This window comes from Salvelinus namaycush, chromosome 17 (assembly GCF_016432855.1).
Source record: "Salvelinus namaycush isolate Seneca chromosome 17, SaNama_1.0, whole genome shotgun sequence".
Classification (NCBI taxonomy): Eukaryota; Metazoa; Chordata; class Actinopteri; order Salmoniformes; family Salmonidae; genus Salvelinus; species Salvelinus namaycush.
The window spans coordinates 29,804,813-29,823,821 of NC_052323.1; the positions used below are offsets into that span (position 1 = coordinate 29,804,813).

The following is a 19,009-nucleotide window of genomic DNA, read 5'->3' on the forward strand; positions in this document are numbered from 1 at the left end:
AGTTGGCAGAGGGGAGACTGGTGATGGTGCTGGGTTAAGTTGGCAGAGGGGAGACTGGTGATGGTGCTGGGTTAAGTTGGCAGAGGGGAGACTGATACTAGGCCAATCATTCAGCGGCACTGGGCTAGAGCCTGGCAGAGGGGAGACTGGTGATGGTGCTGGGTTAAGTTGGCAGAGGGGAGACTGGTGATGGTGCTGGGTTAAGTTGGCAGAGGGGAGACTGGTACTAGGCCATTCATTCAGCGGCACTGGGCTAGAGCCTGGCAGAGGGGAGACTGGTGATGGTGCTGGGTTAAGTTGGCAGAGGGGAGACTGGTGATGGTGCTGGGTTAAGTTGGCAGAGGGGAGACTGGTGATGGTGCTGGGTTAAGTTGGCAGAGGGGAGACTGGTACTAGGCCATTCATTCAGCGGCACTGGGCTAGAGCCTGGCAGAGGGGAGACTGGTACTAGGCCATTCATTCAGCGGCACTGGGCTAGAGCCTGGCAGAGGGGAGACTGGTACTAGGCCATTCATTCAGCGGCACTGGGCTAGAGCCTGGCAGAGGGGAGACTGGTACTAGGCCATTCATTCAGCGGCACTGGGCTAGAGCCTGGCAGAGGGGAGACTGGTACTAGGCCATTCATTCAGCGGCACTGGGCTAGAGCCTGGCAGAGGGGAGACTGGTACTAGGCCATTCATTCAGCGGCACTGGGCTAGAGCCTGGCAGAGGGGAGACTGGTACTAGGCCATTCATTCAGCGGCACTGGGCTAGAGCCTGGCAGAGGGGAGACTGGTACTAGGCCATTCATTCAGCGGCACTGGGCTAGAGCCAACAACACCACACAGGGGCTGTCTGCAAATGACTAGCGGTCAAATTATTGCTTCCTCCATCCCCGTTTCCACAATTCTTGTCAAAGCTCATTGGAGGAGGTCCGAGGGAGGAACATTGGATTTAAATAATGTGTGGAAAACAAGAAAAAATGTTGAGGAAGTCTGAAAAAATACACTATATACAGTGGGGCAAAAAAGTATTTAGTCAGCCACCAATTGTGCAAGTTCTCCCACTTAAAAAGATGAGAGAGGCCTGTAATTTTCATCATAGGTACACTTCAACCATGACAGACAAAATGAGAGAAAAAAATCCAGAAAATCACATTGTAGGATTTTTAATGAATTTATTTGCAAATTATGGTGGAAAATAAGTATTTGGTCACCTACAAACAAGCAAGATTTCTGGCTCTCACAGACCTGTAACTTCTTCTTTAAAAGGCTCCTCTGTCCTCCACTCGTTACCTGTATTAATGGCACCTGTTTGAACTTGTTATCAGTATAAAAGACACCTGTCCACAACCTCAAACAGTCACACTCCAAACTCCACTATGGCCAAGACCAAAGAGCTGTCAAAGAACACCAGAAACAAAATTGTAGACCTGCACCAGGCTGGGAAGACTGAATCTGCAATAGGTAAGCAGCTTGGTTTGAAGAAATCAACTGTGGGAGCAATTATTAGGAAATGGAAGACATACAAGACCACTGATAATCTCCCTCGATCTGGGGCTCCACGCAAGATCTCACCCCGTGGGGTCAAAATGATCACAAGAACGGTGAGCAAAAATCCTAGAACCACACGGGGGGACCTAGTGAATGACCTGCAGAGAGCTGGGACCAAAGTAACAAAGCCTACCATCAGTAACACACTACGCCGCCAGGGACTCAAATCCTGCAGTGCCAGATGTGTCCCCCTGCTTAAGCCAGTACATGTCCAGGCCCGTCTGAAGTTTGCTAGAGAGCATTTGGATGATCCAGAAGAAGATTGGGAGAATGTCATATGGTCAGATGAAACCAAAATATAACTTTTTGGTAAAAACTCAACTCGTCGTGTTTGGAGGACAAAGAATGCTGAGTTGCATCCAAAGAACACCATACCTACTGTGAAGCATGGGGGTGGAAACATCATGCTTTGTGGCTGTTTTTCTGCAAAGGGACCAGGATGACTGATCCGTGTAAAGGAAAGAATGAATGGGGCCATGTATCGTGAGATTTTGAGTGAAAACCTCCTTCCATCAGCAAGGGCATTGAAGATGAAACGTGGCTGGGTCTTTCAGCATGACAATGATCCCAAACACACCGCCCGGGCAACGAAGGAGTGGCTTCGTAAGAAGCATTTCAAGGTCCTGGAGTGGCCTAGCCAGTCTCCAGATCTCAACCCCATAGAAAATCTTTGGAGGGAGTTGAAAGTCCGTGTTGCCCAACAACAGCCCCAAAACGTCACTGCTCTAGAGGAAATCTGCATGGAGGAATGGGCCAAAATACCAGCAACAGTGTGTGAAAACCTTGTGAAGACTTACAGAAAACGTTTGACCTCTGTCATTGCCAACAAAGGGTATATAACAAAGTATTGAGAGAAACTTTTGTTATTGACCAAATACTTATTTTCCACCATAATTTGCAAATAAATTCATTAAAAATCCTACAATGTGATTTTCTGGATTTTTTTTCTCATTTTGTCTGTCATAGTTGAAGTGTACCTATGATGAAAATTACAAGCCTCTCTCATCTTTTTAAGTGGGAGAACTTGCACAATTGGTGGCTGACTAAATACTTTTTTGCCCCACTGTATATAACAGTATGTGGGCACCCCTTCAAATTAGTGGATTCGGCTATTTCAGCTACACCCGTTGCTGACAGGTGTATAAAATCGAGCACACAGCCATGCAATCTCCATAGACAAACATTGGCAGGAGAATGGCTGTACTGAAGAGCTTAGTGACTTTCAATGTGGCAAGGTCATAGGATGCCACCTTTCCAACAAGTCAGTTCGTCAAATTTCTGCCATGCTAGAGCTGCCCCGGTCAACAGTAAGTGCTGTTACTGTGAAGTGGAAACATCTAGGAGCAACAACCGCTAAGTTGCGAAGTGGTAGGCCACAAAAGCTCACAGAATGGGACCGCCAAGCGTGTAGCGTGTAAACATTCTCTGTTCTCAGTTGCAACACACACTACAGAGTTCCAAACTGCCTCTGGAAGCAACGTCAGCACAATAACTGTTGGTCAGGAGCTTCATGAAATGGGTTTCCATGGCAGAGCAACTGCACACAAGCCTAAGATCACCATGCGCTATAACAAGCGTCGGCTGGAGTGGTGTAAAGCTCGCCACCATTGAACTCTGGAGCAGTGGAAACGCGTTCTCTGGAGTGATGAATCACGCTTCACCATCTGGCAGTACAACGGACAAATCTGGGTTTGGCGGATGCCAGGAGAACGCTACCTGCCCCAGTGCATATTGCAAACTGTAAAGTTTGGTGGAGGAAAAATAATGGTTCGGGCTAGGCCCCTTAGTTCCAGTTAAGGGAAATATTAATGCTACAGCATACAGTGGCATTCTAGACAAATCTGTGCTTCCAACTTTGTGGCAACAGTTTGGGGAAGGCCCTTTCCTGTTTCAGCATGACAATTCCCCTGTGCACAAAGCGAGGTCCATACAGAAATGGTTTGTCGAGATCAGTGTGGAAGAACTTGACTGGCCTTCACAAAGCCCTGACCTCAACCCCATCGAATACATTTGGGATGAATTGGATTGCCGACTGCGAGCCACGTCTAATCGCCCAACATCAGTGCCTGACCTCACTAATGCTCTTGTGGCTGAATGGAAGCAAGTCCTCACCTCAATGTTCCAACATCTAGTGGAAAGCCTTCCCAGAAGAGTGGAGTCTGTTATAGCAGCAAAGGGGGGGGGGGGGGGGGGGGGACAACTCCATATGAATGCCCATGACTTTGGAATGAGGTGTCAACAAGCAGGTGTCCACATACTTTTGGTCACGTAGTGTATATAGAGAGCAATAATTATATGAAATATTGTCCTCTAGGACATTGGTTTTCAAACCTCTCAAGGACCACCAGACATTTCACAATTTAGTTGTAGTCCTGTGCTAGCTCTATTTAACCTAATCAAGGGCTTGGTATTCAGTTGAATCAGGTATACTAACCCTAACCAAGGGCTTGGTATTCAGTTCAATCAGGTATACTAACTCTAACCTAACCAAGGGCTTGGTATTCAGTTCAATCAGGTATACTAACTCTAACCTAACCAAGGGCTTGGTATTCAGTTCAATCAGGTATACTAACTCTAACCTAACCAAGGGCTTGGTATTCAGTTCAATCAGGTATACTAACTCTAACCTAACCAAGGGCTTGGTATTCAGTTGAATCAGGTATACTAACCCTAACCAAGGGCTTGGTATTCAGTTCAATCAGGTATACTAACTCTAACCTAACCAAGGGCTTGGTATTCAGTTCAATCAGGTATACTAACTCTAACCTAACCAAGGGCTTGGTATTCAGTTCAATCAGGTATACTAACTCTAGAATAGTTTAAATATATGGAATGGCTGGGGGTCCCAGAGGTTGATAACCCCTGCTCTAGGATATCAGCTGGTAACGTTTATTTAGAGAACAGTGCCTTCTAGTGGAGGTTGTTTGTAGTCAACAGTTCATTCAAAAGTGTACCCGGGGGGTTGTGTGTGTGTGTGTGTGTGTGGGGGGGGGGGGGGGGGGTGTGTATGGTGGCCCAGGACAGAGTTTGGGAAACACTGCATCAGGCTACTGTATAGTGTAAAGACAGCTGTACAGAAGCACCCTGCCACCTGACTTTATCAGTCACCCACAGCCCTGAGATAAGGTTCTTCAGAAGGATTCTTCATTGCCCTGCTACATGTGCTCGGTAACAAGTGGCCAACACTGTGGGCCCCTGATGTTTTTGTTACTGTGTTTACCCGATTACTGTTACACGTCAGTAGCCTAGTATCTTTAAGGTTACTGCAGTCATTTAGAAAACACTGTGACTTTTGGAGATTATTCAAATAAATAATACAATTTAAATTAAAACAATGTGTTTATTAGATTTTCCAAGTAAAAGTGTACAGAAACGGTCTGTAACAAGAATTTCCCCAAAAACCCACATTAAAATAACTTTTAAGAAAATAACTTAAGAAAAACTATGCCTCCTTGTGGAATGACATTTAATTTCTCTCATACTTATTTACAAATCACAAAGTTTAAACAATTGAATTAAAAGCCTGGCACCAACAAAATATAAATGATTCATGTGCGTATCATTATGGAGGTTAGAACTGGTTAACTGTTGGGTACTAAAACTAGTTCATTTATACAGTACCGCTATATATTAAAATATTAAGCATACTGTTACTGTATATTATAGCACAACATATTTAAATGTATACATTTGTCAATTAATGTAAGGCACTTTAATGAAGATATTTTCTTAATATAAGAAATTAGTATTTACACTTTAAAAATATATTGTATTATGGGAATAGCGCAGATAATTCTCAACTAGAACAATTCTCAAGTCAAGACGCTCCCTACTTTCATTGTGCAAGGATTCAAATTATCTTCCTGGGGAAAACATTTGGGGTGTCCTAGGACAAGAGGATAGCTGTCAAGATAATGTTTCATTATATTCCTTGTGTAGATACTAGAGACCCCTGAAGAACTGCAGAGAGAGTTCATAGCCCAGAAACATGGTGGCACTCATGGGGAAGCCTCGGATAGCATTCACTGAGGCTCCGCGGAAAAAGACCTGAAGAGAGTGATAGAAAATAATTACATAATGTATAATAAAAAAAAGGATATTAAGTTTTAATTCCATGTTCATTACAGCCAACCAAACAAATATATAGCTGAAACCACATGGTTAACACCTATTCAAGCTTATTCAGGCCAAGTGCCTCTCTGGTTAAATGATTGTCAGGTATTGATCAAATGTCTGATCAGTCTCTGTCTGCCAAAACACATTTGAACAAGATCTGTCTGGTCACTTGGGGGGGGGGGGGGGGGGTGACATAACACTATTGGCTTTTTACTATTTTGTTACATCACAAATTGACCAAAACCTGTTTGAACTCCCTCTTAACCTAGGAACGACCTTGGTAGTTAGTTAATAACTTTTCTTTGGAACAGATCTCGTTTTGCCCTTGTGACTTTTACAGGACATGTTGAGTTGGGTTCACCCGAGTATAAACTTTAAAAGTTGAAGGGACTAAAACTTGCAGCTACTAGTAGTGTCAGCAATTATCTATGTAGCCAGCTACACCAAAACCACAGCCTACTCTATTACTTTACAAATGAAATGTAGTGATGAATCGATGTTCAATTACTACACGGTGGGCTGGTTTCCCGTACAAAGATTAGACCTACACATGGACAAAGAAGCATGTTCAATGATCTTCACTGAAAGTGCTGCTTAGTCCAGGTCTACAGACTTAATGGGAGTCTGGGAAACAGGCCCAGTGTGTACTGTGTGTCTGTTTGCTTACATGTATCCCCTCGGTCTTGTAGCTCTGGACGATGCAGTGTACAATCCCTCTGTATTTCCTTGTGTGGAGAGCGTCAGCCTGTAGTCTGCTCTTCACCACGTCAGCTGGAGTAGCCGTGACCCACGAGATAGAACCTGTAGACAGAAACATGTCAGAGGTCAGGAGATGTACTTTAGCATGTAGCAACAGAGTTGATCTATAATGTTTTAGAAAGTCCTTGTAACAGGCTTTGGCTACAGTGATGTACATTAGCATGTAGCAACAGAGATGATCTATAATGTTTTAGAAAGTCCTTGTAACAGGCTTTGGCTACAATCAGGGCATGTTCCAGTCGGCAAAGCTTTATATGTAATGCAAATAATAATAATACATAATTTGGTGGTAGAGAAGACTATAGCACTCATCCCTACAGTTCAGTTAAGAGTGTAGCTACCATAGAGGTACAACCAGTTTTGGGTACTGACAGATTACATGTAACAGGGATTACGTAATCAGATTACACCAACCCAGATTACTTAAAAAAATAAATGGATTACAGTTACATTCTTAAACAGCCAATTACATTTTGTAAAATGTCAAGATGTCTTCAAACACATTGAACTGGCAGGTTTTTGAAAACTGTGCTGATACACTACTAGGAAGTCACCTTTCAGTGGGAATGGAAGATTTTTCCTTCTGTTTTAATCTATTCAAAATCCCAAATGTCCTCTCCTTGTTGCTTTCCACACAAACATTTTTTATTTAACTAAAAACATCAGACCCTCACTTATTGAGAACTACAGTTGTAAAGGGAGGGTAAACTAGCAGAATTCTGTTAGAATACATAAAATCCTTGAAATATATCACAAGACATCTAGTTGGCCCTTTGAGTGCTTATCACAGATGTCTGTAATTATGTCTTGTCCTCTGTGTGGCCGTATCACAATATAATTAAATAAGATGATTTAAAATAGAAAACAGAATGACGAAGCTGTAAAACATCTAAATATAAACCATCTACTTAGTGAAGGCTCCCGAGTGGCGCAGCGATCTAAGGCACTGCATCTCAGTGCTAGAGATGTCACTATAGACACCTTGGTTCAAACCGGCCGTGACTGGGATCCCCGTAGGGCGGTACACAATTGGCCCAGCGTCGTCTGGGTGTGGTCGGTGTAGGCCGTCATTGTAAATAATATATATATTTTTTTATAAATACAATTTTTGTTTAATATGAGAGTTTCAGCATGAAATATCATTGACATATTTTTCACACTCTTGTATTTATTTTACAATGTCACTATGTGTTTGTTGTCGATGTTTTGGGGTCAAACTGGTGGCAGTTATGAAACGAGTCAACAGTAGGAAGAGTTGCAGAGTTCATTGAAATAAATGCCATCGTTGATTAGATGCTTTTTTCATTAATTAGGCTTGAACCATATGGTCTAATTAAATCAACAACACCTTTCTCGAACATTCAAATGGAAGGAAGTAGTCATAATTAATCGTTGTCACCTCTTTTGCCCAATCTTGTTGGAAATTTCTTTAGACCACCAAGTGCTAACAGTCAGTATCTGGATAACATGTGTGAAATGCTTGATAATGTATGTGATATCAACGGTGAGGTATATTTTCTGGGTGATTTAAATACTGGACTGACTTATCAAGCTGCCCACTCAAGAAAAAGCTTCAACCTACCAGGGTAGTTACAAACAGCATAGGAATAAAATCATCAACATGTATTGATCACATCTTTACTAATGCTGCAGACATGTGCTTGAAAGCAGTATCCAAATACATCAGATGAAGTGATCACAATATGGTAGCCATTTCTAGGAAAACCAAAGTTCCAAAGGCTGGGCCTAATATAGTGTATAAGAGGTCATAGAATAAGTTTCGTAATAATTCCTATGTTGTTGATGTAAAGAATAGTTGTTGTTCCGTGGTGTGAAACACTACTACACTATGAAACAAAGATAACTGACATAAAGAATGATAGTAAAAATCTTTGGAGCACCTTCAATTACATTTTTGGAAAAAAAGGCAAACTCATCTCCATCATTCATTGAATCAGATGGCTCATTTATCACAAAATCCACTGATAGCGCCAACTGCTTCAATGATTTTTGTCATTGGCAAGATTAGAAAACTTAGGCATGACATGCCAGCAACAAACGCTGACACTACACATCCAAGTATACCTGACCAAATTATGAAAAGACAAGCATTGTACTTTTGAATTCCGTATTAAAATTCTATCAACACGCAAAATGTCCTACATTTTCCTTTCTATCTGTGGTTGTTCGTCTTATCTCGCTCGATGGAAGTTCATAGTTCACCCATTACCCAACTTTAAAAAAAAACCGCTACATCACTGATAATACAGAGGTCTGTTTGTGCGAAGCTTGATTAGTAATGCCTAGGAATACAAAAATGTGAATGCTATGTATTTTGACAAGAGAGATACAGTATTGATGTAAAGAGTTGATCATTTTATGCAATTCATCATTAAAACTGACTGAACAGTTGCTGATGCTACGTGACAGTGTGAATCATTTATCATATTACAGAGGTATAACATTAAAACTGTATAGCTAATAGGCTAGGTGTTCATCCCGGAAACCCTAGACCAGGTCTGCCCAACCCTCTTCCTGGAGATCTACTGTCCTGTAGGTTTTCAGTCCAACCCTCTTCCTGGAGATCTACCATCCTGTAGGTTTTCAATCCAACCCTCTTCCTGGAGATCTACTGTCCTGTAGGTTTTCAATCCAACCCTCTTCCTGGAGATCTACCATCCTGTAGGTTTTCAATCCAACCCTCTTCCTGGAGATCTACTGTCCTGTAGGTTTTCAATCCAACCCTCTTCCTGGAGATCTACTGTCCTGTAGGTTATCAGTCCAACCCTCTTCCTGGAGATCTACCGTCCTGTAGGTTTTCAATCTAACCCTCTTCCTGGAGATCTACTGTCCTGTAGGTTTTCAATCCAACCCTCTTCCTGGAGATCTACTGTCCTGTAGGTTATCAGTCCAACCCTCTTCCTGGAGATCTACCGTCCTGTAGGTTTTCAGTCTAACCCTCTTCCTGGAGATCTACTGTCCTGTAGGTTATCAGTCCAACCCTCTTCCTGGAGATCTACCGTCCTGTAGGTTTTCAGTCCAAACCTCTTCCTGGAGATCTACTGTCCTGTAGGTTTTCAATCTAACCCTCTTCCTGGAGATCTACCGTCCTGTAGGTTTTCAGTCTAACCCTCTTCCTGGAGATCTACCGTCCTGTAGGTTTTCAGTCTAACCCTCTTCCTGGAGATCTACCGTCCTGTAGGTTTTCAGTCTAACCCTCTTCCTGGAGATCTACCGTCCTGTAGGTTTTCAATCCAACCCTCTTCCTGGAGATCTACTGTCCTGTAGGTTTTCAGTCTAACCCTCTTCCTGGAGATCTACTGTCCTGTAGGTTATCAGTCCAACCCTCTTCCTGGAGATCTACCGTCCTGTAGGTTTTCAGTCTAACCCTCTTTCTGGAGATCTACTGTCCTGTAGGTTATCAGTCCAACCCTCTTCCTGGAGATCTACCGTCCTGTAGGTTTTCAGTCTAACCCTCTTCCTGGAGATCTACCGTCCTGTAGGTTTTCAGTCTAACCCTCTTCCTGGAGATCTACCGTCCTGTAGGTTTTCAGTCTAACCCTCTTCCTGGAGATCTACCGTCCTGTAGGTTTTCAGTCTAACCCTCTTCCTGGAGATCTACCGTCCTGTAGGTTTTCAATCCAACCCTCTTCCTGGAGATCTACTGTCCTGTAGGTTTTCAGTCTAACCCTCTTCCTGGAGATCTACTGTCCTGTAGGTTTTCAATCCAACCCTCTTCCTGGAGATCTACCGTACTGTAGGTTTTCAGTCTAACCCTCTTCCTGGAGATCTACCGTCCTGTGGGTTTTCATTCCAAACGTAATTTAACACACCTGATTCTACTAATTAGCTGCGCAACAAAACCTTAACTAGCTGAATCAGATGTGCTAAATTAGGGTTGGATTGAAAACCTACAGGACAGTAGATCTCCAGGAAGAGGGTTGGGCAGCCCTGCCCTAGACCCACTCCAATTCGCATATCGCCCCAATAGATCCACAGATGACGCAATCTCAAATCGCACTCCACACTGCCTTTTCCCACCTGGACAAAAGGAACACCTATGTGAGAATGCTATTCATTGACTACAGCTCAGCGTTCAACACCATAGTGCCCACAAAGCTCATCACTAAGCTAAGGACCCTGGAACTAAACACCTCCCTCTGAAACTGGATCCTGGACTTCCTGAAAGGCCGCCCCCAGGTGGTAAGGGTAGGCAACAACACCTCTGCCACACTGATCCTCAACACGGGGGCCCCTCAGAGGTGCGTGCTTAGTCCCATCCTGTACTCCCTGTTCACCCATGACTGCATGGCCATGCATGACTCCAACACCATTAAGTTTGCTGAAGACACAACAGTGGTAGGCCTGATCCCCGACAACGATGAGACAGTGAGGTCCGGGAAGGCGGTAGACTAAAACTCAAACCCTGGTTACGTCCCTGCTAACAATGTCAGGATTGTGGGTTTGATTTATTATTGGGCCTAATAACCCTCCACCAGTACATTCTCTGGCCTAGTGGAAACCAAAACGAGGCCACGGTTTCACCAGAACGCTACTTTATCTGACCTAAAGGCTACTTTATCTGACCTAAAGGCTACTTTATCTGACCTAAAGGCTACTTTATCTGACCTAAAGGCTACTACAAATTTGCTTCCACCAAGCACAACAGTAACATTACCATCCATCCGTAAACACCTTCCAGTTACCTGCCAGTCCTCCAGACACCCATACAGAACAGGGATGAGGTGATGACCTCCCTTCAGGGGATAGCCAGCGACGGAACAACGCGTAGGGGATGAAGTACAGCGTGTACCCAGGGACGTCTCTCAGGACCATGGCCCCGGCCCCTCTGTAGAGTCCCTGGATCCCCTCAGTCTGCAGTATGGAACTGATGCAGTGGATGGGCCCTCTGTAGGTCGGCTGGCCCTGGAGAGACACGGAGCGCACAGCGATATTACCGTTCCCGTTTCTGGTCGTCCCGGCAATGTTCAGGTTCTCTAAAATACACAAGGAAACAAACAATAAAGATCAGACTGTATTTTACTTTATTGACCGTTCATGCAGAAAGAAGATTGGATTAAGGGTCAACCTTATGCGGAAGGAGGCTTTAACTATATACCAGAACAACAGGTGATGGTCAACATTTAACCCATGTATTATGCCCTATACTGTAGGCACCATAAAGATCCATGGGGCAACACACAAGGACGTGTGGTACATCGCCATATAAAAAAGGTGCAGCAGTTTCCGTCTTCAAAACGGTGACTGGTGACTCATCACCGACAGGTGATTATAACGCCATTAATTTATCAACCTTTAAGTGAGCTGGTTACAATCCACGGGATTTATCATCTCAAGCTAGCTCGTCTGAGTTGCTGTTGTGAAATATGAATGGCTGTTGGAAAACTAATGGGGCGCTGAATCTGAATAGGCAAATGAATCGTTGTCCCTGGTTCGTTGAATTGCGGCTCTGTTATAATCTAGACCTCCGAGTAAAGTCCCACTAAAATGAGCTGTCTAAACCCATGGGAACTATAGGCACTGTACCTGCTAGAATGGTCTGAAGGATAGTTGTACTAAAGGAAATACCTTTTAGAATGGTCTGAAGGGTAGTTAAAGTAAAGGAAATACCTTTTAGAATGGTCTGAAGGATAGTTGTACTAAAGGAAATACCTTTTAGAATGGTCTGAAGGATAGTTGTACTAAAGGAAATACCTTTTAGATTGGTCTGAAGGATAGTTAAAGTAAAGGAAATACCTGCTAGAATGCTATATAATGTTGTATTGGGCTTTGACTTTACCTGCTAGACAGGGCAGAGTCTGCATCTGCAGTCTTATCTTAACTAAGTCGACCGGAGCTCCGAGTCCCACTGACATCAGCCCTGTCAACATGCTGGCCAGGGTCATGTCCAGCATACCACACGACTGTTTCTCGTCACCATGGCGGAACTTGCTTATAACCCTTTGTGTGTTGTTGAAGAATCCAAACACCACTGAGTTATACACAGTGATGCTGGCCAGCGGGAAGGAGAGACCCTTGAAGAAGCCAGCAACCTAGGTGGAAGAAAAATGAGAGGTTTTATGGAACAATTTGTTTTGCAGGCCTGGGTCCCAGTATACCACGTGGCTTTTGGCAGCTTTAAGCATTCTCTTTCTCCCAGAGCGCCCTCCACTTCTTTCCAGGTTTTTCTCCCTCCCAGCCAGAGAGGACACAGAGGGAGTATTCACAGCAAGGCACAATCATTTTTTATAAAACAAAAGCACAGTTGCTTCAAAAGTCAAAATTTTCATTCCAGAACCGTCACAGCTAGGCCTACAGTTTAATCTACAGATGAGAGTGAGTTGAATATAGGATATTATTAATTAACTTTTACAGTAGTTGTCGAGGCTGACACTTATGTCCAAGGCCTCTACAGTTCTAAAGGAAACGCTTCTAATACAATGACGACAAATGGTTTATTATGCCAAATATTATCCCATGGATTACTCTGGGTTCCAGTACCATTGGGACCTCACAACATGTCCATGTACGCATGACTGTAAATTGCTTTGAATAAAAGTGTCTGCTAAATGGCCTATATTACATTTAGACTACAAGAGCAGTGACATATCAAATAATATTAGTCACATGTGCCGAATACAACAGGTGTAGACCTTACAGTGAAAGGCTTACTTACAAGCCTCTAACCAACAATGTAGTTTAAAAACAAATACGAATAAGAAATAAAAGTAACAACTAGTTAATCACTAACAGTTTCCTTTCTGTAGATTTGGAGGACACAGTGAAGGGTGTTCTTGTATCCTTTCCCAGCTTGTAAACGAGTCTGTTGGGTAGAATCACAGAATGGGAAATGATAAGAACCCCAACATTACTACTACATAAAAGAACGGCCTACACAATCTACAACATGTAGGCTAGGTGATGTGTGCTAACTGGTTTAAATGTTACTGCAGGCCTATAGCCCTCTAAATGGTAACTGTGTATGTACAGATACAGTAATATTGCACGTTTGGTAAAAACCCAAGGTTTGACATTAAGGGTTGATCTATTGCCTAGAGCAAGTGAACTGAACAGTTGGGCAAGTTGAGCTCGGAGGTTACCCCCATTGGGCTTTCTCTTCTTCTTTTACTGACAGCAACGAAACTGCAAGCATTGATCTGCCTGGTTCCCCTCCATTGTTTAAATGAAAGAGACAATTTATGGATATTTTTGTGTGCCTTTCAGACCTTAATGTCAATCCCTGATTTAAACTCACAGGAGGTTGGTGGCACCTTAATTGGGGAAGATGGGCTCGTGGTAATGACTGGAGTGGAATGGTATCAAACACATGGTTTCCATGTGTTTGATGCCATTCCATGTGTGCTGTTCCAGCCATTATTATAGGCCTTCCTCACCTCAGCAGCCTCCACTGTTTAAACCTCATCGGACAGTTTCCTGTACACAGATTAAGCCTAAACCTGGACTTAAACTCAAGATAAACAGAGAATGTCCTTTCAGTTCAGGACTAGGCTTGATCAGTGTCTGGGAAACCAGTCCTTTATGTGTTGAACTGTGTCCTCATGTACCTTGACTGTGTCCAGCGGATGACCCACAATAACACTGGAAGCTCCTATTGGAAAAACAGATGGAAACCACATTTAGAGGAGTGAGAAGGGATAGATAGGGGTGAAAGAGAGAGGGGGGGAGAAATTGAAAGAGAGAGGGGGGAGAGAGAGAGTGAGGGTGAAAGAGAGAGAGAGAGTGAAAGAGAGAAACACACAGAGAGAACCAAAGAAAATGAACAACATTGACAAATGGTTTGATGGAGAATGCAAAAACCTAAGAAAGAAATTGAGAAACATATCCAACCCAGAAAACGCCTTCACTATGGTGAATCACTAAAACAATACAGAAATATATTATGGAAAAAGATGGAACAGCACGTCAGAAATCAGCTCAATGTAATTGAAGAATCCATAGACTCTAACCATTTCTGGGAAAATTGGAAAACACTAAACAAACAACAACACGAAGAGTTATCTATCCAAAATGGATATGTATGGATAAACCACTTCTCAAATCTTTTTGTCTCTTTAACAAAGAACAAACAGCAAAAACATTTACATGATCAAATACACATCTTAGAATCAACTATTAAAGACTTCCAGAACCCACTGGATTCTCTAATTACATTGAATGAACTACAGGACAAAATACAAACCCTCCAACCCAAAAAGGCCTGTGGTCTTGATGGTATCCTCAATGAAATGATAAAATATATAGACCACAAATTCCAATTGCCTATACTTAAACTCTTTAGCATCATCCTTAGCTCTGGCATCTTCTCCAATATTTGGAACCAAGGACTGATCACCCCAATCCACAAAAGTGGAGACAAATTTTACCCCAATATCTAATGTGGGATATGCGTCAACAGCAACCTTGGGAAAATCCTCTGCATTATCATTAACAGCAGACTTGTACATTTCCTCAGTGAAAACAATGTACTAAGCAAATGTCAAATAGGCTTTTTACCAAATTACCGTACGACAGACCACGTATTCACCCTGCACACCCTAATTAACAAACAAACCAAAACAAAGGCAAAGTCTTGTCGCTCTTTGTTGATTTCAAAAAAGCTTAACTCAATTTGGCATGAGGGTCTGCTATACAAATTGATGAAAAGTGGTGTTGGGGGAAAAACATACATTATAAAAATCCATGTACACAAACAACAAGTGTGTGGTTAAAATTGGTAAAAACACCAAATAATGTATGCAGAGCAGAATTAGGCCGATAATGATCAAAACCCAGAAAAAAACTGTTAAATTCTACAACCACCTAAAAGGAAGCATTTCCCAAACGTTCCATAACAAAGCCATCACCTACAGAAAGATTAACCTGGAAAAGTCCCCTAAGCAAGCTGGTCCTGGAGCTCTGTTCACAAACACAAACACCCCAGGACAGCAACACAATTAGACCCGACACATTTGAAAGAATTAACAAAAAAATTGAGCAAACTAGAATGCTATTTGGCCCTAAATAGAGTACACATTGGCAGAATACTTGACCACTGTAACTGACCCAAACTTAAGGAAAGCTTTGACTATGTACAGACTCAGTGAGCATAGCCTTGCTATTGAGAAAGGCCACCAAAGGCAGACCTGGCTCTCAAGAGAAGACAGGATATGTGCACACTGCCCACAAAATTAGGTGGAAACTAAGCTGCACTTCCTAACATCCTGCCAAATGTATGACCATATTAGAGACACATATTTCCCTCAGATTACACAGTTCCACAAAGAATTTGAAAACAAACCCAATTTTGATAAACTCCCATATTTATTGGGTGAAATATCACAGTGTTCCATCACAGCAGCAAGATGTGTGACCTATTGCCACAAGAAAAGTGCAACCAGTGAAGAACAAACACCATTGTAGATACCATATTTTTGTTAATTTATTTTCCCTTTTTTACTTTAACAATTTGCATAATATGACATTTGAAATGTCTTTATTCTTTTGGAACTTTTGTGAGTATAATGTTCACTGTTAATTTGTATTGTTTATTATCTACTTCACTTGCTTTGGCAATGTTAACATATGTTTCCCATGCCAATAAAGCCCTTACATTGAAATTGAAAGAAAGCATGCAGGGCATTCTACGCAATTAAAAAGCAAATTAAAATCAAAATATTTATTCAAATTGCCTAAATCTAATTTAAATGTGTCATTGAACCAATTGCACTTCATGGCAGTGAGGTGTGGGTTCCACTTGCAAAACAAGATTTCACCTAATGGGACAAACACCCCATTGAAACCCTGCATGCAGAGTTCTATAAGAGTCTCCGACATGCCCAGAGGACAACTACAAACAATACATGCAGGGCAGATTTAGGCCAATATCCACTAATGGTTGTTGCTCATCCATATATTTATATATTTTATTCCATTCCTTTACTTTACTTAGATTTGTGTGTATTAGGTATTTGTTGTGGAATTGTTAAGATTACATATACAGATATTACTGCACTGTCAGAACTAGAAGCACAAGCATTTCGCTACACTCGCAATAACATCTGCTAACCATGTGTATTTGACCAATTTGATAATAAGAAAAACTCAAAATAGAGTAATTAAGTTTTGGAAACATCTCAAATACAGTGACCCCCTCTCATATCATTACCAAGCCCTGCAATGCCAAGAGCTGAGCAAAGAAAAGAGTCCCCTCATCCAGCTGGTCCTGGGGCTGAGTTCACAAATCTGTTCTACTAACACACTGAAGCATCAGGACCAGAACATCCAATCAATCAGGATAAAATACAACAATCAAAACACAACTATATTACCTATTGGGAAACATAAGCACAAAGCAAAATGCAGTGCTATCTGGCCCTAAATCGACAGTACACCGTGGCAAACTATATGACCAAGGTTACTGATCAAAACCTTAGAAAAACCTTGACAAAGTACAGGCTCAGCGAGCACAGCCATGCACCACAGCTGATCCTGTGACAGAACTGCATTTCCTGACAAAATGTCAAAAATATAAAACAATGAGTGTCATTTCCCCAAATGTAAAACCCTTATTCACGGTTTCAAAGACCTCTCTGATGACAATAGGCTACCCGTCCTGTTGGCAGAGGACGCAGAGAGCTGTCGGTTGGCAGCGCACTACATTGCTGCCTGCCATAAAATGAGGGACAGTGTCTGACAGACCAACCAACCTGCACATGCCCTTTATGCCATTGTTATTGTCCATTGTATGGTTATTTTGACCCTTGAATATTGTCGTTACTGATTGTCCCGTTGACAGTATTGATTATTATTATGTTAATATCGTAAATGTATCACTTAATCGCCAAAGTACGCTGTGGCAAGATGTCCATTGTTACGTCATGTTAATAAGGCAAATGGAAAGCGAGTGAGAAAGAGGGTGAGAGATAATAACGACATAATGTTGTTTCGGTGGCACACTGCCTAGAACATCCAGCCCTCGGACAATACAACTATAGTACCACAGATTTCAGGGAAATACAGAGAGAACTGGGAGAATCATGTCCCGCCAGACAGTCTCAACAGCATTTTAAAACACAACCACAGCTCTACCTCTGCTTCGGGATCATTCTGACATAACATTTGAAACAAAAACAACAACAAACGAAGGCCGATAATGTTCATAACTACAGTAGTCTGCCTATAGGCGAATAGCAGGCGATGAAGAATGAGAACAAGTTACAGCATTCCACAGATATCATTATGTAATGCGCAACTACTGTGCCCCTACTGGCCGTTTCAGGTAGCGCACCTTGCAGAAGTAGAATATAGAAAAGGAAAACTTTCTCTCAAACTAAATAGTCAAACGTGTTGGAACTGTTTATTTAATTATTAATCAAATGTCAAGCGCTATGTGGGCAATTAGATTTGGAAACTCTGTGTATGCTTCCCATTGTTTAAAAGCTTTGTTACAATTATTTTTTATTTATAATAGAACATAGATTAAACATAGGCCTAAATAACAAAAATAGCAAATGTATGAAAATAAAAAACAAAAGTTTGTTTATCATCATGTGTGTTAAACAAACAACAAAATCGACATACAATTGTCCAACACGTGCTCTATCCCAAACTCATCTCTAATTCTACAGCTAATTGACTAGTTAAAAAATAACGGACACTCACCTCCAATCCACCCTGCAAGGAAGTCATCTAAATGAACACAATTCATTTTTGGATGCTCTTAATACCTTTTCTTTTATCACTAGTCAGTCACTTGTGAGCAGAAATCTTAATTGTCTGGAATTGAAAGTCGATACAGACACGCGGGGTAGGCTATTTGAGAAACAAAGTAAAACAAATGTACTTTCCTAGCATCTATGTAAACCTCTAGATAGGTGTAGGAGGGTCAGTAAACATAAAAACGTTGGGAGTGATTGGGCGTCTCTAAACCAATCAGCATCTAGGATTTCTGTGCAGCGTTTGCGGTCTCAAAACGTCAGGACAAATGGAATCGCCTAAAACGGGACACCGGGCTATGCAAAACAAACTGGCCAGTTACTTGCCCTGGTGACCTTCAAGCCGTCCTAAATTGTTTCTGCAGTTGGGAATAAAATAACGTCATAAATACTGTAAGCCAAGAGGAATGTGGATGTAAACAAAATATAAGCTTCATTGGTCACTTACATAATTAGCCACATGGGAGGAGATTGATGCATAAAGCCAGCATTTTAGTATAAGTGCATAACAGAATCGTGGTCTAGGCTATATCATATCACAAAACATTTATCAACTTATTCGGGCAACACAAATAAACTCCATAAAAATTGTGCAAGATAGCTTTTTTCTTCTTTATAATTGTTAATAAGTTATTTTCCTAGTTAATAGGCTATATAGCAAACTAACCATATATATTGTGAAAGAGGAGATAACAGAACAGGGTTGAAGACACACCCAGACATATTGCCTAGAAAAACACACATATAGCGCTCAAAGATAAGAAACCATTGCACTGCAGGATGGAAAATTACAAGCAAAATATGGTGCCAGAAGTGGGACAGAGATATTTTCTCTTTGCTTACACCGCTGGACCTCAAGACTCATTCAGAAAACCCCAATTACTATTA

At 41.9% G+C, this 19,009-nt stretch overlaps 1 protein-coding gene across 2 annotated transcripts; it reads right to left on the reverse strand.

Annotated features, from left to right (window-relative positions):
- Positions 1-4,852: 4,852 nt before the first annotated feature.
- On the reverse strand, positions 4,853-18,264 carry LOC120062516 (solute carrier family 25 member 48-like). Of its 2 annotated transcripts, XM_039012552.1 has the most exons (7): positions 18,069-18,264; positions 13,973-14,016; positions 13,159-13,230; positions 12,208-12,460; positions 11,114-11,404; positions 6,316-6,449; positions 4,853-5,579 (listed from the first exon to the last, which is right to left on the reverse strand). In XM_039012552.1, exons 1-7 carry the CDS (start codon positions 18,112-18,114, stop codon positions 5,475-5,477), a joined length of 945 nt encoding a protein of 314 aa, XP_038868480.1. In that variant the 5' UTR covers positions 18,115-18,264; the 3' UTR covers positions 4,853-5,474. The 2 variants fall into 2 exon arrangements, with proteins under 2 accessions (XP_038868480.1, XP_038868481.1); XM_039012553.1 differs by lacking the exon at positions 13,159-13,230.
- Between the last annotated feature and the right edge of the window lie 745 nt (positions 18,265-19,009).